We start from the raw sequence: 27,752 nt of genomic DNA, 5'->3' as shown, positions 1-27,752 counted from the left end.
TGTGATTTTATTGTAATCCCCGACCAGGTTTCCCTGTGCAGACAAAGCAACCCGGTTGATCGTCAGGAATAATCCACACCTGGGTTCCCTCGAGCGGACAAAGCAATCCGGCTGTGTTCAAACAACAGCAAACCACGGCTGGATTGTCCTGCCCGGTCAAGGTGATCCAGTTGTGGCACACCAATGATCCAGGGGTGAATTTTCCGGCGTGCACCAGGCAATTCAGCTGCCATGCCGCTGACAGACCCGGAGACGGCACCAACGGGCCGGAATCAGAACGCAGGACTCCAGAAGGGGGGGTAGAGGTGGTAGAAGACCCCAATGAATCCCCCTTCCCCGCCTGCCACCGTCACACTGGCAAACCGCTGTTCGTCTCGTTGTGGGTGGGTCGGGGAGGGGGGGGGCGCCCGCTGGCATACCAGCCATGAAACCCCGGCCCTTCTCTGGTTTCCCTTTCAAGCCCGCCATCCATCTTGCCTCCCTTTCTTCCGTCAGCTGCCAGGTCTGCAGAGGCAACCTCATCGCCCCCCCCCCCAGACCGCAGAAGCCCCTCTGCCCCCCCCCACAACCCACCCTGGAGTAATCAAAGAGCTCCTTGGCTGCTCCAGCTCGCCCGCCAGGGTTGGGTTACCGGCAGCCGAATCCGTCTCTGATCACATTAATCCCCGAAACTCATGTTGAGTCGCCAAGGCGGCAGCAAAGCCCAGGGAACCGGGCTCCCCCAGGAGCATTAAGGAATGAGCCAGCCCAACAAGGAAAGAGCAGCTGGGGGCTGCAGGGGGGGGGGTCCGGGACTCTCTTCCAAACCACCACTGAATGCTCTTCCCTGGGAGTCTGGTTACCGCTGGCCACCAACAGGCCAACGGGGAATTTTGGTATTTTCAATTACCGTCCGGCAGACAGGCTGTGCTCTGAGGTCAGGGTCAGGAGCGGGAGGTGGGGGGGGGGGGGGAGAGAGAAGGAAAGCTGGGATAAGTTGATGGATGGGTGTAAACTCCATTGAGCGCTGCAAGTGGAACACTTTTTGGCAGTGAAAAGCGGCATATAAAGCCCAGCTCTTCTTCTAATAAGTCTCTTTGCTGCTTCTCGAGGTTCTGATCCTGCAGGTTGAACAGGCACGAAATTTCGATCTGTGCTGTGTAGGATTTTTAACTTTGTTCGGGTACTTAGAACTGTTGATACGGGGATTTAATCTACTGCGGAAACAGTCTGTCTGTCTGTCTGTCTCTCTCTCCACTTTGCGTGCAGAGAGATTCTCCCAATTACATAACAGGGACAGACTGGGAAAGTTATCGGGAAGGTTTGGGAGGAAATTCCCGGCAGCTTGCTGCTTCCTTGAGAGTGCAGGTGGTCTTGGCCCTACCCCCCGCGCCCGGCCTGTGTTCAAGTCCCGATCCGCTTTTTGCTGTGTCAGCAGTTAAAAAGAAATGCCGTTCCCGTTAACTGAATTTGGAAACAATGAGAAGCTGCAGTATAGGACTTAACGACAACAATCCTCCTGGAATCTATTTATTATCTGCGTGTCGCTCTTCGGTCCTGCCGTTGCTTCTTTAGAGGTTGCTGATGCTGAATTTCCTGCAGACCTCACTGGCTGGCTGTTCTGTTCTTATATGAAGGCATTCAATAAGAGATAATCGAATTCTTCAAACTCGGTTCTGATGGCAAGGCCATCCCTCGCTGCCCTAAAGGATTTGTTCCTAGGTTGCTCTGCTAAAATTCAAGAGGATCCACTACAGGAGAAACGGGGGGGGGGGGGGGGGTAGATGTGTCTTTTCTTGCCCCCTTTCTGTAAAGTTGTCCATCTGTGCCTCTGAGACTTTCAATTCCCATTTTTGGTCTTGGATCTGGAAGTTCAAAGCCAAAATTACGGTAGGGAGGACTTCCCCTTTGACAATGAAATTGACTGCAGCTTCTGGCCCCCTTGAAAAAGTATCAGTCAATTTCATTTTTAATACACTGGGAGAGCAATTGATGTAAAAGTCCATAGGAGGGGAGAAGAGCGTCTCAAAGCGGCTTACAATCCCTTTTCTTACAAAAACAACTTGTGAGTTAGGGCTGAGAGAGCTCTGAGAGAACTGAGACTGGCCCAAGTTCACCCACCGGGCCTAATGTGTCTCAAAGGGGCTTACTGTAACCTTCCCTTCCTCTCCCCACAGCAGACACCCTGTGAGGTAGATGAGGCTAAGAGAGCCCTGATATTCCTGCTCGGTCAGAACAGAAATATCAGGACTGCGACTAGCCCAAGGTCACCCAGCTGGCTGCGAGTGGAGCAGAACTGGGGGAAGGCCATGTTCATGAGGCTGCTAACCGTCGGATACAATCCGATGAGCAGTCTCAAAAGAGACAAGCTCAGTTCGGCGGATGCTTGGACGGCCTCTTCCAGCGGTTTAACTTTCCTATTTACTTCCTTCATTTATTTACCCCATCTTTCTTTCCAGTGGGGACTCAAAGCGGCTTGCTTCATTCTCCCCTCCTCTGTTATGCCCTCACAACAGCCCTGCAAGGTAGGATAGGCCGAGAGGGTGTGACTGGTCCGAGGTCACCCGGCAAGGGCCCACCGTTTCCGAACTGTTGTCAGCACCCCCCCGCCCCTGCCGTGCCCCGTCCCCTTGCTCCTCGCCGGCTCCTCTTTTCCCAGCCCGGCGTGGGATCTTTGTCTCGACGGCTTCTGTTTCCAGCTGCTAATGAGGAACATCAAGCCTGCCAGGCTGTACGGAGAGCCTGCGAAAGAATCCTGCCTCTAATTACAGGCGAATTAGGCAAGAGACAGTGACTCTTTAGCGCTAATGAATAGATACATTAAAGACGGCATCACATAGGCTGGGGAGCGTGAGCCTGACAGTTAATAAAGCAGGGCCGGGCAGAAGCACGCAGGGAGGCCCTGGCTGAGTAGGGGACCGGCCCCCCCTCCCCGTCCCTGCAAAGGTGGGAATGTTCACAGCTGTTGCAATAAAGTAGCAGACTCCTTGCTTAATTAGGAGGGGTGAGATCTGAGCATGCAAGACAGCGCCGGCTGTAGCAGCTCTGGAAATGGAGCGCAGCAGGGGGGCCTGAGGTGCAGGCGGAGTCTCCTCCCCGCAGGAAAGTGGGTCGCACCGGGCCTCTCCTGAACACAGACAAAGAGAGAGACGGGGATCCAGGAAGGAGGTGCTCATGGGAGGGGTCTTCAACAGAAAGAGCGCTCTGGGGGGGGTTGGGTGTTGGGGAGGGGGCCTCAGGCACTTGAACAAGAAGAAGAGTTGGTTCTTATGTGCCACTTTTTTTCTACCCGAGACAGTCTCAAAGCAGCTTACAGTCGCCGCGGGTTGGGGAGGGGGGGGGGGAGTCTCTTCTGAGGATGCACAAATGTATTTACTTGTACTGCAGCCTATATGCTCTGACAGCAGTTTCCAGATTCCCAAAACACATCCAGATGTGCCACATGAGCACCTTGGGATGGATCCAGACTCAATTTTCTGCTAGCAGGACGTACGGCCATCAACGGGACACAGCGTTCCTGCCTCACCCACTTCCTCGGCAAACCCGTGGATTTCCCCCGTAGGCTGTTCGAGGGGAATGCCGGGCTCTTGGAAATGGAAGGAGGGTCCGGTGGAGGGTCTGCAGCAGAAAGGGGTGGAAATTACACCTCTCCTTCCTTTAGCACCAGCCCATAAGCGATCCAGCACAGTTCTGGAATTATTGCCATGTCTGTGGACTTGATTGGAAGGAAGGAAGGAAGGAAGGAAGGAAGGGAGGGAGGGAGGGAGGGAGGGAGGGAGGGAGGGAAGGAAGGAGGGAGGGAGGGAGGGAGGGAGGGGGGAGGGAGGGGGGAGGGAGGGAGGGAAGGAAGGAAGGAAGGAAGGAAGGAAGGAAGGAAGGAGGGAGGGAGGGAGGGAGGGAGGGGGGAGGGAGGGAGGGAGGGAGGGAGGGAAGGAAGGAAGGAAGGAAGGAAGGAAGGAAGGAAGGAAGGAAGGAAGGAAGGAAGGAAGGAAGGAAACCAACTGGGTGTTTGGGACTTACAAATGGGCCAGTGTCCAAGGAGTTAATTAGAGAGGAGATAGCCTTGATCCTTACCAGCCTGGTTGGTAGTGATGTTGACCGAAGCAAACTGCGGCGAGAAGGGGCTTTGGTCGGTGACACCGTTCACAGCCTGGATCTCAAAGGTGTACTGGGTGTGGGCCAGGAGGTCACTGATGTAGACGCGGGGCTCGATCAGGCCCAGCTGGCGCGGCGTGAACTGCACGTTGTCCCCGCAGCGGGTGCATGCCCCCCGACCTGAGCCGCAGCTCTTGCAGATGATGTTGTAAACCAAATCCTCACGTCCTCCTGAGTCCCGGGGCGGACTCCATTCCAGCATCAGGGAAGTCTCGTTCACACTGGAGATGACTGCCTGCGGGGCTGATGGGATTGCTGTAGGGAGGACAGGGAGAACCGGGAAGCGAAAAGGCATAGACAGAAAAGAGCAGAGAACCTCCATTTACCCAGACAGTGTGAGTTTAGGTCCAGAACAGTTTGCAGGACAATCCTCCCCTCCTGTTCGTCTCTGGCTCAGGGGCATGAACCACACAACAAGGCGATACGCCCACATCACCTGCCCCTAAATTCACACCATGGTTAGCAGCCACTCTCCTCCCCGAATCTATGTACCTTTTCAAGCCTCGTTGCCCTTGCCCATATCTGTTGTCAGTGAATTCCACAATTTGTTTCCCCCACCAGTGCAGGGTGAGCCCATGAGGATATTCGGGAAGAGGACTCACCATTTGATTCAGCCCTCACATGGAACGATGAGGCCTGTACCTTCACCCACCCACCCTCCCTCCCGCTCAGGGGCCACGTACTGGTGCACGGCATGTCCAGCGGGTCAGAATCGGCCCGATAGTAGCTGTTGCGGCAAACGCAGTTGGTGGCGCCTTCTGACGTCGTCCGGCTGTTGATGGGGCAGTGGACGCAACCCTCGTCCCCCTGGTTGGCTTTGAAGGTCCCAGAGGGGCAGCCTGGAACGAAAGAAAGAGACAGAGGCCTGTCAAGAAGTGAAATCTACGGCGGTGTGGGGGCTGCACGTACATCGAATGCTTTCACACATGCTAAATAATGCCGTTTCGAGCCACTTCAGCAGCTGCTAGCAGGCGGGTTCCATTCTTCTGCACGTGCTAAATAATGCGCTTTCGGTGTGCTTCGGCAGCCAGATTTTCCTGTGCGAAACAGGAACATCGAAAGTGCACTGAAAGTGCATTATGTGGAAAGTGGCAAAGTGCATTGGAAGTGGATGGAAAGTGCATTATTTTGTGTGTGTGTGTGTGTGTGTGTGTGTGCATGTGCGTTCGTGCATGGAAACGCCCATTAGAAAAGCCACAATATCCCTTTCTGAGCAATGACAACTGAGGATTGCCAAACAGGATCTGGGGACCTGGACCAAGCCTTTTCTTTATGCTGCTTAGGAGCATGCCGGTGTGGTGCAGTGGTCAGAGTTTCGAGCTAAGAAAGGGGAAATCCGGGTTCGAATCTCTCCTCAACCACAAGCCTTAATAGGTGACCTTGGGCCAGCTATGCTTCCTCTCAGCCTAAAGCTGCCTCGGACGCTGGGGAAGAGACACCTGTATCACCCCAAGCTTTGAGCAAGAAAACAAGACATAGTTAAGAAACTATAAGGGAAACCCCCCCCCCTGTAAGCTGCACTTTGCTCAATCACCCACCACGAAGCAAATATAACCCCTGCCTTCCAATATTTTGGCTGCTACATACAAAGCACTGGAATAACGGGCAAGGTGTTATGTTAAATTGTACATAATTGCACAAAATTGCAACAAAACCATTTTTTTAAAAAATTAAGAAAACAAAAAACACCTCCACCTCCACTTCCAGACTTTGGCCCCACACCCCACGGGGCCCTGACTTGGTGTGGCTCAAAGGGCCCCGTTCCAACCCACCCACCCACGTGAAGCCAGCTGTTCTCAGCTCTTGGGGGAAGGAGTTCCACGGTCGGAGGGGGGGCCACGGTCCGGTAAACCCTCCCCTGGGCTTCTGCCAGTTCCCACGTTTGCAAACGGCGGAGTGCTCCAGCGGAGCTCCCGCGCTGGCCGGTTCTTGGCGTCTGCATGCTCCCCCTCTGGCAGAGTGCCCTGTTGGAGCTCCGGCCCTTGCATAGTCTGTCTGTGTGTTTGGGCAAGGGGTGGGGGGGAAGCAGACTTTCTTCTGCGTAACATGAAGACCCTCCTGCTCCCTCGACAGCCCAGGCAGTGCCAGTAAAAGCGATCGCCTTACTTCTTCTCCCCGTCTCTTAACCCCCTCGAAGGAGGGCCGACCTCAGGGGCTGAAGATGGGCAGCCTTTCCCCTGGCAGCCCAGAGCAGCTGCGAGGCAAAAATGAGATTCTCAGTCCCCCCCCCCCCAAACCCTAGATTGATTCAAGGGACAGGAAACCCACACACACACCCAGCCCAGTTCTGGGGCCTCATGTCCCCTCCGTGAGCTTCTGTGCTCTCTTCGGCCCTTTCCTGACGCTTTCCAATGTGTCAGTCATGCAGTTTTACTTTGGGTCTGCTCTGGATCTTGCCCATTACGGTCCGGGACTAGGCAGAAGGAGCAGTTCTCGCCCATTTCAAAACAGCCGTGTGGCCCTGGATGGCCCAGGCCAGCTGCCCTTTCTCTGCTCCCTGGTTAGTCCTCTGATGGGAGACTGCTAAGGAAGTCAAGGGTTGCTTTGTAGAGGCAGGTCGTGGAAAGCTACCTCTGTGTACCTCTGGCCTTGGAAACCCTACGGCAGGGGTAGTCAACCTGTGGTCCTCCAGATGTTCATGGACTGCAATTCCCATGAGCCCCTGCCAGCAAACGTGTTTGCTGGCAGGGGCTCATGGAAATTGTAGTCCATGAACATCTGGAGGACCACAGGTTGACTACCCCTGCCCTACGGGGTCGCCGTGAGTCGGCTGCGTCTCCACCCTGGCTGCTAATCTCTTTCTGCGTTCAGATCCAGAGGGTGGCTATGATGCTCATGGTCTAGGACCCACATTTCTGAAGGACCTCACCTATTCTAGGCTATTCGGCACACGTTGGATAATGCACTTTGGAAGTAGATTATCCAGTTCCGCACAGGAAAACCATGCTGTGAAAGCGGATTGAAAGTGCATTATCCAGCGTGTACAGAATGGGCTAGGAGGCCTCCCAACCTGTGAAAGAAAAAGGCATTTAATGGGGGGGGGGGGAAACAACCCTACTCTTATTTGCAGGTTGACCCACCCCTTCTGAAAGTGGCCAATGATGCGCCTGTAGAGGGTAGGAAGGGGAGAGGCCCCAGCCATCTGAACCTTTGCTCCCCAAGGCTCATCTCATTTCTGGGGAGGCGTGACAGGGAGGCATAAGCCTGAACAATATTTCAGTGGTACCTCCATGGTCAAAAGGCTGGACTAGGATCTGGGACCACCCGGGTTCGAATCCACGCCCTGCCCTGGAAGTTCACTGGGAGGCCAGTCACAGACTCTCTGCCTCATGTACCTCACAGGGTTGTTGTGTGGATAAGGAGGAGGGAAGAATGCTGTTGCGAGCTGCTTTGAGCCCCCCCTTGGGGAGAAAAGGGAGGTATAAATAGTTAAATAAAATTCTCTAGATTCCAGCTCTTTTCCTGTTATCCTTACCAAAGAATTCTGGAATGAGAGAGAAAGTGAGAAGGGGGGGGGGGGGGGAGAGCAGCCAAATTTGAGATTTGCAATAAATCAACACCCAAAAGGGAAACAGATGGGGAAAGATTTTTATCTGCACAATTTGCTTTCTCCGTTGATCTTGGGGTTTCTGGATGCAAAACCAGGGAGGGAGGAGTCATTTCTAACACCCAGGTGCTCCACTATCCATCCTGCCTGCAGCTGGTCAAAGACCATTCCCCAAGGGTCTTTGACTAACATTCCCTAACACCTTTGACCCGATGGCCCTATTGATATTATTAAAATACTGCAGCATTTTTCCACACTAATCTTTCACTGTCGTCACAACCATCTTATACTGGAGGACTCAACCACTGAAGAAGATGTTGAAAACGGAAATGATCTAGATCCAGTTATGGCTGATTCTGCATGTATATAAAAAATTGCATAAAAATGTTAGAAGAATATTGCCTCAAATAAGTTCCTTGTTTCTCAGTTACTTTGCTGGGAAAGAGACTGCTGTGAACGTCTTTCACAATTGGTCAGTGACACTTGAGAGTGCATTTGGTACGCTGCCCACCCCCTGCAAAAAAAAACCTACCTTCCAAGGTGGTTAGCAAAGATTTTGGGGTGCTCTGCGGGGTGGGGGACTAACTTAGAGCCGAAACAAACTGGCCCCAGGATAGAGATTATGTAACCTTCTTTCTTATCCTCGACGCGGCCTCTTCAAATGGCTTTTCGTTAAAAAAAATAATAAAGTTGGAAGAAAGGTCCTTTAAAAAATATTTGGCATACATTAGACTGGGTTGGCGGGGTGGGGGCTAAGGAGCTACATATCATGTTGCCAGTAGGACGGAGATGCGGTCACGAAGACAGCCTCATTAGGAGGAAATGCATCCGAATGGCTGTTTCCAGGTTTTAAATAGTCTTGCGAGGTTGCACGGTTGCCTTTAACCGATTTCGCACTCTTGCACGCATTTGTCTGCTGCAAGCAATCTCCCCCCTCCCCCACACCCCTAACCACCCTTTAAGGCTCTTTAGGATGAGTTTGATTTGCACACCCCGGCTCAGGAAGCCATTCACGACGTGGAGGGAAATACTCCCCCCTCCCTCCATTAGCAAATCTCATGCCGCAAACTCAACCCCCCCTTGCAACTTTCAAGTAAAAATGCTGGGAGACTTGTGGTTCAAATTTAGGATAATCACTCAGGCCGATTCTCCCCTCTTTGCAGATTCAGCTTGTATTGAACACAAGGCAGTTTATCTCCAAGGGATGTTCCCGGCCTCTCGACTGCTTTGGCTGAACAAATCCCCGTGGAATTGAGGTAGGGAATTCCCCACACTTCTCTAGGTCAAGGTTATCTGGAGGAGGGCAGGGCTTTTCCTTGGAGGTTTCCAACAATTTCAAGGATGGGGGTGGGATGGGGGGGGGAAGAGGAGAGCCAGACGGATTCTTTTGTAGCTCACCCTGCCCCATGCCCCTCGTTCTGCATTTTCCCTGTCCCTCGGCCAAGAGTTAATAGGTCAAGTAGATCAGATTGTGAATTGCTCATCACAGCTCATTCAAACGCGTGACCCACCCCCCCAGTACAAATCAAACCAGTGTTGGTTAATTTCTGAATCATTTCCTGTTCCCTTGCGCCCGTATCTCTTCCGCAGACTGGATATGGCTTTTGGAGAGTCGCATGTGTCAATCACGCGGTCTCATACATAGAAATGACATCCTGGGTATCTACAAATTGTATATTAAAACCGTACAACCGCGTAGACATTACAAACCAGTCTACAAAACCGGTCACGGGAAAGCAGGGAACCGAAACTAATGACAAAAATATAAACGTGCAGAGGAAGAGGGAGGGGGGGGGGCTTCGGGAGGCCCTGGAGTTAACTCTTCCATGGCCATGTCACACCAGAGAGATGTCACTACTGCAAAAATTATTATAAGCAATAACCATCGTGATAAAGTAATATGTCTACGTCTGGGGTACCTCTCCTCGACTCCCACCCCGATAAAGTATAAACGGTGTATTAATGCAGAAAAACAAAGACTGCAGCTAAGGTTACACAGAGTAGTCCAGCTTTTTTTCGATTCTCCTACTGTTGAGAAATCCCCGATACATTCTTAGAGCTTCAAAAAACCCCAGAGGTGGTGTGATTGTGCAGAATATGGTTGGGGAGCAGAGCTGTGGACACGCCCACCTGGGGCCCCTCCCCTTCCCACCCCCTCCAGGCCCATCACTGGCCATTTTGGGTGGGAGGGTGGGTTGACATAGCCATACATGGTTATATCACCCATAAATGCTTAACATTTAAAATATATATAAAAATTAATTAATTCCCACCCTTTTGGGAAACCCTTCCAGGGCTGTCAAGGAATTGCAGGGCTTCACGAAAACCCAGATTGAGAAAGGCTGGAGAAGTCAAGGATTCCTGGCCAGCCTCGGACTCTCTGTGCTAAACAGCACTTAATTCCTCTAGATTCCTCTCGGCAATGTGGAACGCCTCACGGAATCATTTCTATTATTGTTATTATTTAAATATTATATCAGGGTTCGAGGACATGTAATTGCAAAGGCACTCGCGATACATATAAGTACGGGTCTCCAGATGTAATTTCATTATAAGACTTTTGGAGATGGAGACCATTTGAGAACATTAAGCAAGCGCCCGGCTTTGATTGGCCAAGCCACCCTCTCCTCCAGCTGGAAAGAAAGAAAGAAAGAAAGAAAGAAAGAAAGAAAGAAAGAAAGAAAGAAAGAAAGAAAGAAAGAAAGAAAGAAAGAAAGAAAGAAAGAAAGAAAGAAAGAAAGAAAGAAAGAAAGAAAGAAAGAAAGAGGGAGGGAGGGAGGGAGGGAGGAAGGGAAGGGGGAGGGAGGTGGGGAGGAGGAAGGAAGGAAGGAAGGAAGGAGGGAGGGAGGGAGGGGGGAGGAAGAAGGAAGGAAGGAAGGAAGGAGGGAGGAAGGGAGGGAGGGAGGGAGGGAGGAAGGAAGGAAGGAAGGAAGGAAGGAAGGAAGGAAGGAAAGAAGGAAGGAGGGAGGGAGGGAGGGAGGAAGGAAGGAGGGAGGGAGGGAGGGAGGGAGGGGGGAGGAAGGAAGGAAGGAAGGAAGGAAGGAAGGAAGGAAGGAAGGAAGGAAGGAAGGAAGGAAGGAAGGAAGGAAGGAAGGAAGGAAGGAAGGGAGAGGATTCACCTGACATATTCAGATATGCAGCAGCAGGTATGGCCAGTGTTTAGGTGTGGCCTAAATGAGAAGGCAGGAAGAAACCAGGGGACTTTGCCATTGTGCTTCACCCCTGCTGGAGTCAAGACCTTCCCCTCCTCAGCTTCCAAGTGCCCCTGACAGGGCTATCAGGAAGAAGCCAAGAGGCAGCCAAGCCCCCTTTTCCCACTGCGCCTCGTTTCAGAATCCCCTTCCAAGGAACATTTCATATTGAATTTTTAATGTCAGTTCTATTGATTCCTGTGAACTGCTTGGGGATGCCTGTGGGTTTGGAGCTTTGGGAGCCAATTTTTTTTTAGCTGGGGGGAAAAAAATATGGAATGAAAATGTAATAAATGTCAGCATATTGAACTGGCACAGAAAAACACGGGTTGCCAATGCAATCCAAGAGGCAGCGTATGCTCTCGCCAACTCCTGCCTTTCAAGAGCCGCAAGAGCAGCCTTCAAGGGCAGCCCCGCCCAGAGTGCATAGGGGTAGTCTAGTCTGGACAAAGTCAGGGATAACATTGGCCAGAACTCTGGAGCCCAGCGGTAGGCCTAGTTTGCACACCGAATATAAAATACAGATAAAAGCAGTAAAAAGCCATCTTGAATTGTGACCACCGCCGCTATATGTTATGTGATATGTTATATGTAACTTTTAATTGGGGTTTTTATGGGGATTTTATTGTGTTTTAACTATTTATGTTGTAAACCGCCCTGAGACCTATTGGGAGAAGGACGGTCTAAAAATTAAATAATAATAATAATAATAATAATAAAATAAAATCACATAAAAGAATATGAAATGTAAGCATTAGACGTCATAAAGTGTGCAGCAACCTCTGGCTAATAAACTCCTCCCAACCTGGATTTTTTCTCTCTCTGCAAAACACCATGAGTGCATCACTAATAAATTAAAGAACAGCAATGCCTATGGAGACAGAGCAGGGCCTATTCCGCACACATAGGATAATGCACTTAAATGTACTTTAGAAGTAGATTTTCCTGTTCCGCACTGGAAAATCCACCTGCCAAAGCACATTGAAAGTGCATTATCCTTTGTGTGTGGAATGAGCCCAGGGCTGGGGGTGGGTAGCCTATGTCGGTGACGGAATGGGTGCTGTCCAGCAGCTCCTGCCCCTTGATTCCACCTGTCCCCAGCGTCTGCCCTTCCCCCTCCTCTCCAGTCTGTGGGGCGAAATGAGTTCGATTAATGAAAGGGAGGTACAAGGCAGATTACGATACGGAAAAACACATTGTATTGTTCGTTTCAAGAACAGGATAGGTATGAGCACGGATTCCTCATTCCCTTCCGACTTACTCCATCCACATCAGCCTTCCGGTTTAACCCCGTATGGCTTCTAAAATTGATTACGGAACCAGTGTTATATGCTGTTTAATGCAATTTTCATGCGGATTCCTGACATGCTCCACGGCACATGTGCGCGTGCAAGCAGGAATCTCGATGCGATGGCCCAATCACCACTGGATTCTTTGTAGCGCTGCGATTTAATCAAACGGCGTGCGTGCATATATGCGCCGGTTAAATCACAACACGGCGTTCATAAAATTCAGCTTCGTTCCTATCAGATTCGTTTTCTGCGATGGGATTTAATCAGCGCAGATGTGCACTGGTGTGAATCAAAGGCTTACAAATTAAAAGCAAAGCATGTCGCTAACTGGGACATGCAGCAAATGGCATAACAACGGACGTCTAAAAGAAATGCAAATGGCACAAACAGAAGACCGGTTGACCACTAATATGTCATTGCTGGAAATAAGGTAGGTTAATTTGGAGCTGAAGGACAACGTTCTGGGAGATGAAGTATTTCTCGTTGGAGAACTGCAACGGCGGGCAGTCCTGATTTCGACTAGGACCAGTGTATGGGGAAAGCACATTTTGCCATTATTCCCAAGTCACTTAACTCCCCTTCCATATGCACCTTCCTCCTGAAGAGCTGCTATTCTATCTGTCGGAGGTGACACAGAGGAAATAGGAAGGGAATTTGCACGTCCTTTCATTGGGGCCAACCCCAGCTTTATGGGACCATGAAGAAAATGATGTGGGGGGAAACCCGTTGTGGCCTTAATAAAACTGACACAGGGTTACATGTTCTGCCTGCATGGTTGTTTGGGAGGTGGGGGGTGGGCTTGTTTGTTGAGAATATTGGGGATTAATAAATTCACTTACAGAACTGGACCAGAATCTGTTTTTTGTTTCGAGATAATGGTCCTAATATTACTTTGGCCATAGAAAAAAAATGTTTCAGTCCTGTTACCCCTTACACACCTAAGGAGAGGAGGGGAGGGGAGGGGAGGGGAGGGGAGGGGAGGGGAGGGGAGGGGAGGAGAGGAGAGGAGAGGAGAGGAGAGGAGAGGAGAGGAGAGGAGAGGAGAGGAGAGGAGAGGAGAGGAGAGGAGAGGAGAGGAGAGGAGAGGAGAGGAGAGGAAGTCAGAATCCATTTTTTCAAATCCGAATCAGTCACTTCCAAGCCAGGCTCTCCTCCGCACTTTCTGAGGAGCTGCCCTCGTCTGCGGTTAGGAATTCCAGAAGAACAGCATCACAGCGGGCTGCCGGGCAGATGCCAGCTTGTGGCTTTGGCTATTGCCCGGTGACCAACGAACTGTTCCGCGTCTCCCCTTCCACGTGGCCTGAGAGCCTCGGTTGAGGATCCAATATCACAGGGGGGCAGGGGAGGAGCTGGCCAGCCCTCCCTCATGCGATTCTATAGAAGGAGTCCAACCGAGTCCTGGAAATGAGGAGCGTTCGTTTCCAGGGAATTGCCTTCCAGGAAAGAGTGTGGCCAGGGTTCTTCGCCAACAGGCTCCCTGGAGGTTAGACAGGCTCCTTCCATTCCTTCGCAGACCCGGGAGGCACAGCACTGCTTTGAAATATTTACGTCTCGTGTCTGAAGCAGGAAGAGGGTTCCCCCCACAAGTTGGGGCTTCAGAGGGCCTTTTAAAATTCAAGAGGCCTTGTGTTTGTGCGTCCCCCCCCCCAAAAAAAAAGCTTTTGGAAGTAGAGTCCTAAACCAACTTCCTGCATGAATCCAGGAGACACTCTGTGATGGCTGGCCAGCTGTTCTCCAGAAGGAGTTCTCACATCTCCCCTGGTTTTTTTCTTCTTTTTTTCTGAGGGGGGCTTTGTGTAAACTGTGGGTTAAAAGCTCTTTTTTGCCCGGGCACTATTAGGGAGGCCCCGTGAAACCAAGACATCAAAGCGGGGCTGATGGAAACCTCATAATCCCATAAATCCTTCTTGCTTTAACTGGTGTTAAAACAAAGATAATCTTATCTGGAGACTTTAAAAACGGGAAAGGATAGGATAAGCCCGCTTTAAAAAAAGAGAGACCCACCTCTTTAAAAGAGCCGTAAACCTGACTAAATACCAAGGTCTTGAACCAGGGAAGATATCGAATGTGAAAAGGGAACTAGAGCTTCATCAGGGCAAAGTTTGGCATAGTGAGGAAACTGCAGGCTCATCGCCACCTGAGACAGTCTGGCATGCAGCAATGAGATAGCCAGTGTGCTGTAGTTGTTGAGCATGGCAGCTTCTAATCTGGCGAGCCGGGTTGGATTCCCCACTCCTCCACATGCAGCCAGCTGGGGGACCTTGGACAAGTCTCAAAGTGGCTTACAGTTGCCTACCCTTCATCTCCCCATATGAGACACCCTGCAAGGTAGACGGGGCTGAGGGAGCTCTGTAAGAACTGTGAATGGCTCCAGGTCACCCAGTAGGCTTCACGTGCACCAAAGCCCCTTACTATCACCTACCCTTCATCTCCTCACAACAGACACTCTCTGAGCGAGCTCTGAGAGACCTGTGTGACTGGCCCAAGGTCACTGAGCCAAGTACGTTTGGAGGAGGAGTAGGGAATCAAGCCAGGTTCTCTAAATTAGAGTCTGCCGTTCTTAACCACTACCCACAACTTGCTCCTGGGCCCGCGAGGTGGAAGATCTCCATCTGAGATCCTGCAGATGTTGCTGGTCTGAGCAGGCAACGCCGACGCCGATGGAACCAGGGTCTGATTCAGCACCAGCAGCTCCATGCGCTCAACGAGACAACGCATCGGTTTCAGCATGTGCCCCAGTCCGAACAAGACGCATTCCGGCCGTTCCGCACAGAGACTTAATTTCCCCAGCACAACAGTTAAGCAAATTGAATCATTACTTCTTGAAGGATGGAAAACATGGAGGCTGTTTATTATATTTACGGCTTGTTCTTTCCTTAATAGATTAATTTTTCAGAGATGGTTTATGACGGGATTATTCGCATTGGAGAATGGCGTCGATGGAGAAACGCCAGGCTCGGGAACGCAGGATCCAACCTGGGCCAGGGCTGTGGCACACGGGAGCGAGGGGCCCAAAAGCCTTCCTCTGACGGCGAAAACTGCCCCACTCAGCAGCTATTTCTCCCACGGGGGACATTTATACCTCCTGCCAGGTTATGGGTCCGTTTCACCACTGGTGCTGCTCGTCCCTTTCTCCAAGGAGTTCCAAGACAGCCCCCATGGTTTTCTCCATCTCCATTTTCTCCTCCCCAAAACAAAGTCGATCTGGGCTCTAGCTGCCATGCGGCAGCAAGCTCAGCCCAGACATCAGGACCGGCCTCTCCAACCGCTCCTGGTTTGAAAAGCCGGTCTTAAAAAAAAAAACCGGTCTCCCCGCGACTTCCCTGCCGATCCGCAGGTTCAGGGCCGCGGCTCCCCTGTGTCCCCCTTGGCCGCGTGGCATTCCGGGACGGCTGCCGGGGCGCCTCAGCCCAGATCCAGAAATTAAATTAAAACCGTGACAGGGACAGTTGATTAAAGCAGAATGTGCGACTAATTAGGGGCGCCGACACCGGGATTGTCAAGATCTGTTGGTGTTAATTAGCTGCTCGTTAATGTCAGCTCCCTGAGCTGCATTGAGATATTAAGCCACTTTGGGTGGTGTTTGGGCGGGGGGGCAGAGGACAGAGTGGGGATCGCCAGGTGGGTGGGGTCTTACACGAGCCAGACAACATGTTGCGTATCAGCGGACACCCAAGGATCCGGATTTTGTAAAGGAGCAAGGGGAGAGGGTAGTTTTGAGTGAAGGAGGAGGACAAGGATGAGGAATTGGTTTTTATACTCCACTTTTCACTGCCCGAAGGAGTCTCAAAGCAGCTTACAATTGTCTTCTTTCCTCTCTCAGCCTCTGCTACTTCCCAGGGTGTCTGTTGTGGGGAGAGGAAGGGAAGCCGCTTTGAGACTCCTTCGGGCAGTGAAAGGCGGTGGTATAAAAACCAGCTCTTTTCCTTCTGCAAAACCAAAAGCTAGAGAGAAAAAAAAAAGACTGGCAAATCGGACTCAAAAACAGTTGAATGATTAATGCCCACCCTGGCAAAATGTCTGAGGGAATTCCCCTCTTGGCATCTGGAGGTTAAAGAATCAGGCACAGGAGGGCGACTCCAGGAATCCGGGAGCCGTCACCGAAAAGGCCCTGTTTCTGCACAACGTGTAACTTATGCCAGCAGGCAAGGCTACGACAAACAGGGTCTCTGAGGCTAATCTTGACTGACAGCCGGCCGAGAGGGGAGCTGGCTGGACAGCCCTGCTGATGAAAAAGAGTTGGCGCTTCTTGAGCGCTTCTTCTGCTTCAGCCCATTTCAGGGGATAACCTCGCCCGGAGGCCCAAAGAGCCACTGAGCCCTTCCCATGTCGCTCTCCCGAGAGATTCTTGACAGCTCTCCGAGTCCGGCTCAGAGACCGGAGGCTGCTTTAAGAGCGCTCGCGGAGGAAAGGAAAGATGGCTGGTGCAGTTTCTGTGCAGAGAGGAATTTTTAAGGGGGGGAAGTTTTCGTTTGACCTTAATTGCAGGACAGCGAGAACGGCAGCCCCTCCTGTGCCTAGAGAGGCTTCTGCTGTATCAGAGAAGCTTGGCTTCCGTTTATCCCGGCTCCTGCAACAGCCAGCTTTTTGTGTAGATGGTGGCATATCTACACGCCCAAGTTAGGGGTGATGAGATCCGTCCGAGAATTGCCAAGAGAATCAATCAGACAGGGCCCTGATTTGCATAGGGAAGGAAAAGAGGTTTAAGATTCCTTGTGCTTTGCAGATTGCTCCACATCCTTCGGAAGGAACAATAAAAAGGGCATTCCCAATGTGCCCACATGTGCGCAGTGCACAGTGTGCCGGCTGGGTGGTCCTTCTTGGTGCATGCTCCAAACTTGGTGCAGTTGTCACCCCGGGGGCCAGCACAGCCAGCCCATGCATGAGTCAGGCCTGCTGTTGCCCCTGCTCAGACGTTATCCAATCACACTACAGTTCCCATGTGGTGGCCTGTGAAGTGTTTGTGATCTAATTGAGGACACTCCGTGAAGACTCTGGTTAAAACACTTAAGTCTACAGTGGTTCCGAAAACCAGCCAAGCAACTTCCCTCTGTGGCACCAAACAACAACCTAGAACAGGGGTAGTCAATCTGTGGTCCTCCAGATGTTCATGGACTACAATTCCCATGAGCCCCTGCCAGCATTTGCCAGCATTTGCTGGCAGGGGCTCATGGGAATTGTAGTCCATGAACATCTGGAGGACCACAAGTTGAGGATCCCTGACCTAGAAAACCTGCCCCAAAATGCCCATTTTAAAAAGTTTTTTTTTCCCTGTTGGGATGGTCAGGCTGGCAAAATGCCACCGCAGGAAAGGCCAGAAAAAAGAGACGTGAGGAAATATCTCAAGAGAGCCTAGTCAAGACCCCCAACTTTTATTTTCCACTGTTCAAGTGTTGCAGCCGCTCTGCGTTTCAAGCAGAGGGCAGCTCGCCCGAACATCCAAGTCCAAATAATCAATAATCATCATTATGCTTTCCTTTCCTTTGCTCAGTGCGCCCGACTGCTGTTTTTCCACAGAAAGGTGTGGCCGGTCCTGCTTTTAACCACCAATGTGCTGACGCAGGAGAAACAAAGTACATGGAAGGACTTGTGGAAAACCAGGCTCGGAGGCTTGGCAGGAGAAAGCAGCTCTTGCAGCGGCTGGGCAGAACTGGGTCCCAGTTCTGCAGACTCCCTCCCTCCCTCAGGCCATGGACACCCCCCTTCCATAGCCCCGTATCCAACCTTCCAAAGCTGAGCCCAAAATGCAGGCGGCAGAGCAAAACACGGGTTGATGCTCAGTGCCATAAATGGCTACCTTCACCAGCACAGACCTTTGGGGAGCAGGCGAGGGGCAAGATTCTCGGGCAGAAAAAGAAAGCGTTTCCTCCACCAGGCATTAATACACCTGCTCCGAATGACATCTCCTTATTCTGGAGCTCTCTCCCGCACACGCTGCCCCCGGAATCCTGAGTCCTCAAACCGCTGATTTGTTCACGTCGGCATTTTCTGCTCTCTCTGCGGAAACATCCCGGGCCAGTTTATGATGACCCCGGAGGGGTTGCCCGAACGGGTGGGAGTTCATTCATTTTTTCTATTTTTAAAAATGTATCAGGTGGTACGGCCATACATGGTCATGTAGACCCACCCCGCCCCTTCCAAAATGGCCAATGAGGGGCCTGGAGGGGGTGGGAAGGGGAGGAGCCCCGGGTGGGCGTGTCCACAGCTCTGCTTCCCAATCATATTCCGCACCATTGTGCCACTTCTGAGGTTTCTCGCAGCCGGAAGGATGTTTCAGGGACTTCTCAACGGTCAAAAAGTTGAGAAAGGCTGGCCTGCTCTGACCGGCAGTGGCTCTCCAGGTCCTCAGGGGAGGGGTCTTCCGCTTCCCCTCCTGCCTGGTCTCTTTAACTGGAGCTGCCGTGGTTTGAACTCAGCTGGGGCCTTCTCTATTTCCAGATCCTGCCAAGCCGCGACCTCCCCCGTCAACAAGGCCCTTCTCGATCCGGGATGTGACACTCCTGGTTCCGTCCTCGTCAACCCCGTCCAACCGCCGTGTCAACGCCTCCGGCGCCACCTCTCCCCCAAAACCGCCCTGGCTGTTATTTCCCCGGAGCGTGTTGGTGCTAATCTTGTTAATGAAAGTACCAAAGCCTTCTTCAAGCTGCCCGAGGCCAGGCCGGGCCCGCGGGTCAACGGTGGCCGAGGGAAGGGGCTCGGCGTGCGTGGTGCGCCCGTGTTAGCAGCCTTCCGCCGAGATCAGGTGCCCTTGGCACTTCCCGGTGGGCTAAGCCGCCGTTGCTATGGCGATCGCACAGCTTTTTCTCGGCCTTTCACCTTGCCCCATAGGGAGTGCGAAAGAACAGATGGGAAAGGTCTGCGTGCTCCTCCCTTCCTCCCCAGCGCCATGAGGGCTCGGTTGGTAAGCCCATCGATGCTCCAGGAAGAAGACCCACACGGGAGCGCCACTGGGAGGATGGGGGTCTCGGTTTCTTTATTTGTATTTGCTCCCCGGCCTCTTACCTGGGGCTCGGGGCAGGGGCTGCCACGAGGAAGCCGCATCAGAGACAAAACCCGGACGAAATGGGAAACGACGGAGGGCAAGGGCCACCAGTTGGGAAAATGCAGAAAGTATCTCATGGCGAAACAAAGGGAGGCAATTTATGATGTGGGAGAAACGAGCCCATAACGTTAAGGCATTTCAAGGGGGGAAAGGACGGGGATTTCCATGAAGAGGCATGGGGATGGGAGTTGCCATTCTCCCCCTCCTCTCCCTCCACCAAGGTCGAATATGGGGATTTTTTCATTCTCAATTGCTGGTTCACGGCCTGTTTATCCATGTAGCACATGCAGCAGGTGCTAAGGGGCCCTGTGTTTCCAGGGGCCCCACAAGGTGGCTTCCCCCACGGATCAGGTCCGTCGTCTCTCCCCTCCCCCCTTCCCCCTCTTTGAACACTCAGAGTGATGCCCCTTCCCTCTGTGGGCGGGCCATCTGCCCCCAGCCTGGCTTAGGGTTGTGCGCGGCGTTTTCCGAATCGGCCTAGAACGGCCGATTCGGCCACCGCCGCACACAACCCTAGCCTGGCTGCTCCTGCTGCAATTGTACTCTGCTCGGACCCTGCAAATCCTTAAACTGGCTCCGGGGCTACAGGCCCCGCGAATCCTTAAACCTGGTCAACGTGTTGCTTTGAAGCCAGCCTTGCAGCTGGAGAAGCTGCGGTGCAGCTACCATCCGAGCCCCGCGGCGTCTTGTTTGTTGTCATCCCTCGCGGAGCAGAGAGCACCTTTTCCCTGCCGTTAGATCCGATGCGCGTCTTTGTCCTCGAATGCGGTGAGCCGTCTCCCTCGGGATCCCAGGCGGCCTCTCCTGGGTTGGTGTGCAAAGCGGAGAGGCAGGAGGGAGAGGAGGAAGACAGATTGCGCTGCCTTCTCTTGGCGGAGACCGTCCCCGTCGTTGGGCATCAAGTCTTGCGTGGCTGACGGCCAGCCAGCCAGCCACGAACCGCCTCGACTGAAACGGAACAGCCCTTCCCTCCTGATTCAGGAGGTGCCAGCCTGGAGTTGGATGGGTTTCCGGCAGCCGTTCGGCGTGCTGTTGGCAAACATGGCTGCTGTAGTCCGCCCGGCATGCAGGGAGATGGTGAGGCAGGGCAGCTAAGCGGCAGGGGATGTTTTTCACTGGGGGCATCGCAGGTTGCATGGAGAAGCAGTTCCATGGCTCCATCCTTGACAGACCGATCAGCCAAGTCCCAGCGGTGAATTTCAAAGCCGAATGCAGCTCCTGTGCATACGCTTCCTCGTACAACACTATAAACCAGGGGTAGTCAAACTGCGGCCCTCCAGATGTCCATGGACTACAATTCCCAGGAGCCCCCTGCCAGCGAATGCTGGCAGGGGGCTCCTGGGAATTGTAGTCCATGGACATCTGGAGGGCCGCAGTTTGACTACCCCTGCTATAAACTCTATATTTGCTTCATTTTTATATCTATAAGCATGTATTTTGATACGGTGGCGCCAGTTTATCAATCAATGCTATGTGTTGGAACATAAATAGTGATCTACTGGTCCAACAACAGGTTCAGACAAGTCACGGGTCAACGCTGAGTTTCGAAATGTTCTTCATCAACAAGCGTGATTTCCAGGGGCTGATGAAGAACTTCTTGAAACACGGTGTTAACCGGTGGCTTGGCTGATGTCGTACCAGTGGATCAGTATTTGTTCGAAATGGATTGCTAAACACATACCGCTGCTTTGAAATGCAGGCTTCCGGGGCAGGGTGCGGATTCGAACCTGGGTCTCCCAGAACGTAGTCTGAAGCTCTAATCACTGCACCACACTGTCCCCCTTGGGATGAATCCTGGCTCATCTGCAAATGCTCACAGGTCTGTGGTCGGCTCAGGGGACGCCCCGTTTGCCCAGCGACGCCCCGTTTTCAAATTCTCCATCCCGGATCGGAGCTGACGGAGTTCGAACCCGGGGCCTCCTGCATTCAAAGCACATGCTGCCCCACCGAATTAGGGCCCCTCTTGAGGCAGAAGCAGGTGAGCTAGAGCAGGGCTGGGCTGTTCAGCTGGGGTTTCTCTCTCCCGCCAAGGAGGAGAGAGATAAGGAACGGAGAAGGGAGAGACCACCGGCTCCAGTTTCCCCGCACGGTGCCACACAGCCTATCTCGCTCCGCCCGGCGTCCCACAAGAGTCAAGGGGATGGCAGCCAAGCCATTAAGCAAACCTTGCCAGCCATGCCAGCGGGGCACAGATTCCAGCTGCCTAAAGCCGTTTCCATGGCAATGGGCTCGGTGCCCACGGCCGGGCTTAGGGAATGGCAGTCACAAGAAGAAAGGGTTCAGGAGGCAGACCCGGCGCAGGGAAAGCAGGCTGCAGCGGAGTTCCCAAGACCGGCAAGGGGAAGGATGCAAAGGGAGGAACCACAAGGGCTCGACAGGATCGCAAGAAAAATTACCCAGGGTGGCCGGACACGCCTCGATCTCCCCCCTCCAGGCTCATGTGATTCGGCGTGATGCTCGGTGCGTGATGCTCCGTCGTGGCATGCTAGGGTGGCAAAACTGTGCACACCGACGCCCTCGTCATGCATCGCCCAAGTGCTGGGATGCATCCCTCATTGTTATGCATTTTCACTTACTGCTTCTTTTGTGCCGGTGAAAAAGGCATCTGCACTCAACGTCATGGGGTCGGGGGAGAATCGCACAACTTGCTCAACTCCACGGGGATCCTGGCCTCTGTAATTTGGCCTCCAGAGTCCCCCCAGCAGCCTGGCTTCTGCTCTGTCAATGAGCCATAGCCCTTTAGCCCAGGGGTAGTCAACCTGCATTTGCTGGCAGGGGTTCATGGGAATTGTAGTCCATGGACATCTGGAGGACCACAGGTTGACTACCCCTGCCGTAGCCGACATACTATAGTGGTTAAAAGCAGTGGCCTCTGGTCCAGAGAACTGGATTTGATTCGCCACTCTTCCACCTGCAGCCAGTCACAGTGCTCTTAAGGCGATTCCCCCAAAGCAGTTCTCTCACAGCTCCCTCGGCCCCACCTACCTCTGTGGCGGAGAGAGGAAGGGAGAGGTATTTATAAACCACTTTGGGACACCTTTGGGTAAGGAAGAGCAGGGTGTTAAAAAATACAGCACTGCTTCTTCTTAGAAACCCATCAATAGAGACATGTCCTGAAGCCAAGTGAGGAGCAGGAGCGTTACCTTCTCTCCGGTTCCAAAAATCCCCTGAGAAAAAGGTCTCCGGGCCAAAGTGGAGTCTGGGAGAACAAAGCTTTCAGCTGTTTTGGGTCCCCGCTGCGGAGAAAAGTCAGCTTTAAGTATCTAAAAAGTAAATAATCCCCAAACCTTGAAGGCGTGTGATAAGCAAATCTCCCCACAGCTTGGATGCCGATGCTAAGAACATTTTACGGTTCCCTTCCTGCCACACCTGTAGCACTAGTGTGTGCCACTCATAAGAACATCAGAAGAACCAGTGGCCACTGGTTATCCCAGAGGTCCAACAGCAGGGCATAAAGACCAAGATCCGGAGGCTAGCTGCCTCTGAACGTGGAGGTTCCTTTTAGTCCCTGGGGCTAGTGCCCACTGATACACCTACCCTCCATGAACCTGCCTAGCCTCCTTTTACGCACATGGCCCATAGGGGCCAAAACCCTATCAAAGTCTAGCTCAGAGGCCTTTCTTTGTGTGCGCCCCACTGTTGTAAGTTCAATGGAGGGCAAGGTCGTTTCAAAACTAGCACAAAGATGGCGGAACGCCCTCCCACAGGATTTCTGCCTGGCACTTTGCAGGTTAAAACGGCACTCCGAAATCTCAGGGGGAGATGAGATAAACTGCTCAGTTTACTTGCTGATACTCTCCCCCCCCACCCGCCCCCAGGCATGGGGAGGGGGGCTGTTTTGTGTGTGTGTGTTTTTTCCCTCTGAATTTGCTTTATTCTTGTAGGGGGTTGGGGAAGGTGCTTGTTGTAGATTTTAATTAAGATCTGTTTTTAATTTGGGCCGCATTAACTTCCCGTGGATTGCAATAAACGGAAAGGCAAGCTATAAATAGGGAAAAGAGGGTCTTATAAAAGGCCCTGCATCAGAACCATGTAGGGACAGGAGAAGAGGGGCTTTAGTTGGCTCTCCCCTTCCCACTCTGGCCCGCTGGCAACGTGGTAGACAGCAAAAATTAAACTCTAGCAGCGCCATAACGACCAAGAAGATTCCGAGAGCATAAGGGGTCGAAAGTCAAAGCTTCTTACTTGGTTCTGATGAAAGGAGCTTGGACTCTTCGTAGCTTATGCCAGCAAGACCAGGGCCCAGTCTTCAATGTGCTTTGACAGCTGGATTTTCCAGTGCGGAACAGGAAACTCTACTTCGAAAGCGCATTGAAAGTGCATTATCCTAAGTGTGCGGAATAGGCCCTGGAGAGTAACAGGGGAACTAGGCTCCAGGGACGTCTAGTGATGTCAGTGGCCATCTAAATTTCTGGGAAAGGCCCCGTAACCCCTGGGGAAGTTTTGCAGAACCCCAGGCTTCCCCAGAACCCTGGTTGGAAATCTCTGGCTTATACTCTGGAAATCTCGTTGTTCCATTTTGGTGCTCCTGGACTCAAGCCTCACTCTTCGATGGCAGACCAAGATAATTATCTATATTCATGCTAGAAACAGAGAGAGATTTCCTTGTGAGATTGCACATCGGCAGGCCCGGTTGTCCATCCCGGTAGGCACCTGACAACCATCAGGTTTTTCTCAACATCATGTAGAACCAGCTTGGTGTAGAGGTTAGGAGCCACCTCCCTCACAGGGTGTCTGTTGTGGGGAGAGGAAAGGGAAGGAGATTTTAAGTCACTTTGAGACTCCTTTGGGAAAGAAAAGTGGCATATAAGACCCAACTCTTCTTCTTCTTCTTCTTCTTCTTCTTCTTCTTCTTCTTCTTCTTCTTCTTCTTCTTCTTCTTCTTCTTCTTCTTCTTCTTCTTCTTCTAGGTACAACAGCGCGTCAGGGATTGTGAGTGTATTTTGTCCCACTTTGTTTATTTTGTACTGCAGTGGATCCTTCTGTACTTTTCTTCCTTATATTGTGTTTTTTTAAAATATGCTACTAAAGGCTTTGTTGTTGTTGTTGTTGTTGTTGCATCACGGATCAGGCCAGAAGATCAGGACTCCAAGCTGCAGAAACCACAACCAATTCTATTTTTTTGTTTTGTTTACCTTGGCTCTTAATTAGTGTCGGTGGCTGGTTTTTAATTCCTTATTACCTGGAGGGTACGAATTAGCCAGGGCCGGCTTAGGTGCGCTTGAGACGCCACAATGGTTCTTTCAACCACTCCGTGAGCCACTTCAGTGGAAAACGCAGCTGATAGCTATTTAAAACAAACCACCACAGGCACTACACAGGAAACCGGGACGAGAAACCACAGAGGGAAACAGTCCCCATGACAGGCAGCCCTTGCTTGGGCCATATACCCTGAGCTTTGCCGCAGAGAAGCACCTCCCCAAAATAACATTCTTTTACATATTTCACCAAGTTCAAGATTGTTCATGCCATAGTATTCCCTGTTCCGATGTTTGGGTATGAAGAAAGCTGATGGGAAGAATCACCAGAATCACAGAGTTGGAAGGACCCTCCTGGGTCATCTAGTCCAACCCCCAGCACTATGCAGGACACTCTCTCCTGTCCAGGCACTCAGATCCTAGAGAAGCAGAGGAGGTTGGCCATTGCCTTCCTCTACAGAGCCTTCCTTGGTGGCCTCCCTTCTAAGCAGTGACTTTGCATAGCTTCTGAGATCTGGGATCAGGCTATACTACACCATTCTACATCCCTCGGATACCCTGCTTGCCATATATTTAATCTGTCGTACCATCTGTTCAACTTTCTACCAATCACATATGCCAAGTTCTCACGATGGTGTTCTTTCTCGCTGACTATATTTCCTATCTCATTAATTGGGGGGGGGGGCAGACTTGGCCCAATATGTATAAACATGGGGGGGGGGTTCAGGCCTCCTCCCCCTCGCGTGCTGCGATCTAAACAGATACTTCCTCCGCTGCGGCAAAACTGCGTGCTGCGACGTCGGGACCGATGAGCTCGTTTTCGGCTGGCCCTGCAACCCGGCACTGCAAATTGAGAACATCCCACAGCTTGCAATCTTGGTTGCTCGGTCTAAACACAAACCAGAGCCTCTGGACTCGATCAAACGCGGAGGACGCCGGCCAAGACGCCAACCTGCCAGATCAGAAGGAGAGACTCCGTGGGCCTCTTCGAGCAGGGGCACAGAAAACATCGGAGCTCAAACTGGAAGGCACCCCAAGGGTCATCTAGTCCAACGTCCTGCCCAATGCAGGAAACCCAGGCTGCCTTCCCTCCCCACTCCCTCAGGAAACCCTGCTCTGCATCCCAAGGAAGGCCAATAACCTCCAAGACCCCCAAACCTCTCAGCTGTGACGCTCCCTTTCCTAGTGCTGATGGAGAACCCAGATTGCTTTGGTCACGGGTAGGCCCAATGCCAATCCTGGCCGCCATCTTCCAACTCTCTCAGAGGCCAAGCAAGACCGCGGATGGACGGCCGGAGTCTAAAAGCGGCATCAGACAACCCAGGTATGATTGGCTCTTCCGCCAGCTTTTGGCAAGTGCCTGGACGCTCCGAGGGAGCATCCTGCGGAAGGCCCCCGGGGAGCAGCTTGGCAGGAGCTTGACCCGGGAGACCGAAGCCCTGATACGGCCTGCCCTCTGGGAGACCCTGCCTGCCCCCAAAGGAGGGGTGTGTTTGGGTGCTTTGTCCCGCGGGGTCCCCCGAGAGGCAACCCGTCCCCGACGCTCCGGCTCACCGCAAAACACCCTCCGCGGCGGGGCCGAGCGCCAGAGTCGCTTTGCAGCCTTTTGTCGACGCCCGCGATAGCTCCGAGCGCCTTTAATTAAAGACAATTACTGCTTTCAGGGCCTCTCCTGGCTCGGCAGCCTTGTTTGCAAACACGCAGCTGCGGGGGCTTTTGTGTCCCTCCGCGCACACCCGGCTTTCCTGGAGATGCTCAGAGCCGCCTCTATTAGCGGCACCAATGAGGATCGCGGGCGGAAAGAAAGCCTCGAGGACGGCAGCGTGGCTTGCAGGGGAAGGAGGATTCCGTGGGAAAGGGGTGCGGCAGAAGCAGAGAGCGGCCGGATGCGAAGAACAACAGCGGCCGGCCGGCCGGGGGGAAGAGGGGCGCGCTTCCTGTCCGAATCATTCACTCGTTCATTGGTTGGTTCGTTCATTTTCTTACACTCTGTGTCACACAGCGGCCAAAACCAAGGTGCCCTAAGGAGGTCCATCAATGGGGCCAGAACTTCAGAAGACGTCCCACTGCTCCCCCCTCCCCAGCCCCCAGAGGACACCAGGCATCACTGCCCCCCAGACAGAAGAACGTAACAGAAGCCATGTTGGATCAGGCCAATGGCCCATCTAGTCCAACATTCTGTGCCCAATAGACGCCCAACACCAGGTGCCTTCTGGAGGTCCACCAGCAGGACCAGAACTCCAGAAGCCCCCAGACCGTTGCTCCTGCAAGCACCAAGAATACAGAACATCCGCGTTCCAGACATAACGTCTTGACAACATCCACACCAAGTTTCTCTCGGCTCTCACCTCCTCCCTCCCCTTAATCCCCTTTGGTAATTTTTTCTGAAAACAACGTGGAATGTGATTTCCATCGCATTGGAAGACCAGAGCTCTGACTCATGACAGCTCATGCTGGAATAAATGCCTTTCGATGCCACTGGGCTTTCGCATCACTAAACTGGATAGTTCCGCTTAGACGGCGCACCAGAACACCCCCGCCTCCCCCCCACACACACACACAAACACATTAGTAGAATCCCGAGGTGGCAGAATCAATGGAATCGTTTTAGATGGCAGGAGGGATATGCTGGGGATTTTTGTATGTGTAGCAATCCTGGCAAGGATTCATTTTCAAGAGGACTAAAATATCAAGGAGAAATCTCCCACCAGCTCACACGCCCTGTGGGGCATATTTTCCGACTCAAAGGAAGCTTTCCCACCTACGGGAGAGTTCCCAGGGTCAGGTTCGAAAACGCGTTGAAAGTGCATTATGCCACGTGTGCGGAATAATGGAGAGTCCGCTCTTCCACCTCGGAACCCCGCCATGTCAATCCCAAAGGGAGAGCGCTAATAGCGATTCAAACTTGAAAACAAGGACTACGTGCTACTATCGTATTTGCATTTCTAAGCTTACACCCTGCCAGCACTGGCAGGGGCTTGTGGGAATTGTAGTCCATGGACACCTGGAGCATCACAGTTTGGCCACCCCTGGTGTGGCGGCTAAGAGAGTTAACTTCTAATCTGGTGAGCTGGGCTTGGTTCCCAACTCCTCTTCCACGGGCAGCCAGCGGGGGGACCTTGAGCTAGTCACAGTCCTGTTAGAGCTGTTCTCACAGAGCAGTTCTGTCAGAACTCTCTCAGCCTCATCTCCCTCACAGGGTGTCTGCTGTGGGGAGAGGAAGGGAAAGTGATTGCAACGCACTTTGAGACTCCTTCGGGTAATGAAAAGCAGGGTATAAAAACCAACTCTTCTTCTTGTGCTCCAATCTAGCTGCTGATAGGGGTGGACAGCAGCCCCTCCTCCCAA

At 52.4% G+C, this 27,752-nt stretch overlaps 1 protein-coding gene across 6 annotated transcripts in view; it reads right to left on the bottom strand.

The window, feature by feature from the left end:
* The window catches only part of EPHB2 (EPH receptor B2), a 78,412-nt gene that overhangs the window by 25,779 nt on the left and 24,881 nt on the right, over nt 1-27,752 (bottom strand). For all 6 annotated transcript variants that reach the window (XM_077311101.1, XM_077311102.1, XM_077311103.1 and 3 more), the window contains exons 4-5: nt 4,818-4,973; nt 4,054-4,389 (exon numbers count right to left, since the gene is read on the bottom strand). In XM_077311101.1, the coding sequence (XP_077167216.1) occupies nt 4,054-4,389; nt 4,818-4,973 (492 nt within the window). The remainder of the gene's footprint in view (nt 1-4,053; nt 4,390-4,817; nt 4,974-27,752) is intronic.

Source organism: Paroedura picta, chromosome 15, assembly GCF_049243985.1.
Source record: "Paroedura picta isolate Pp20150507F chromosome 15, Ppicta_v3.0, whole genome shotgun sequence".
NCBI lineage: Eukaryota > Metazoa > Chordata > Lepidosauria > Squamata > Gekkonidae > Paroedura > Paroedura picta.
Note: the sequence above shows the minus strand (reverse complement) of the source record. Positions and strands in the feature narration are given on the sequence as shown.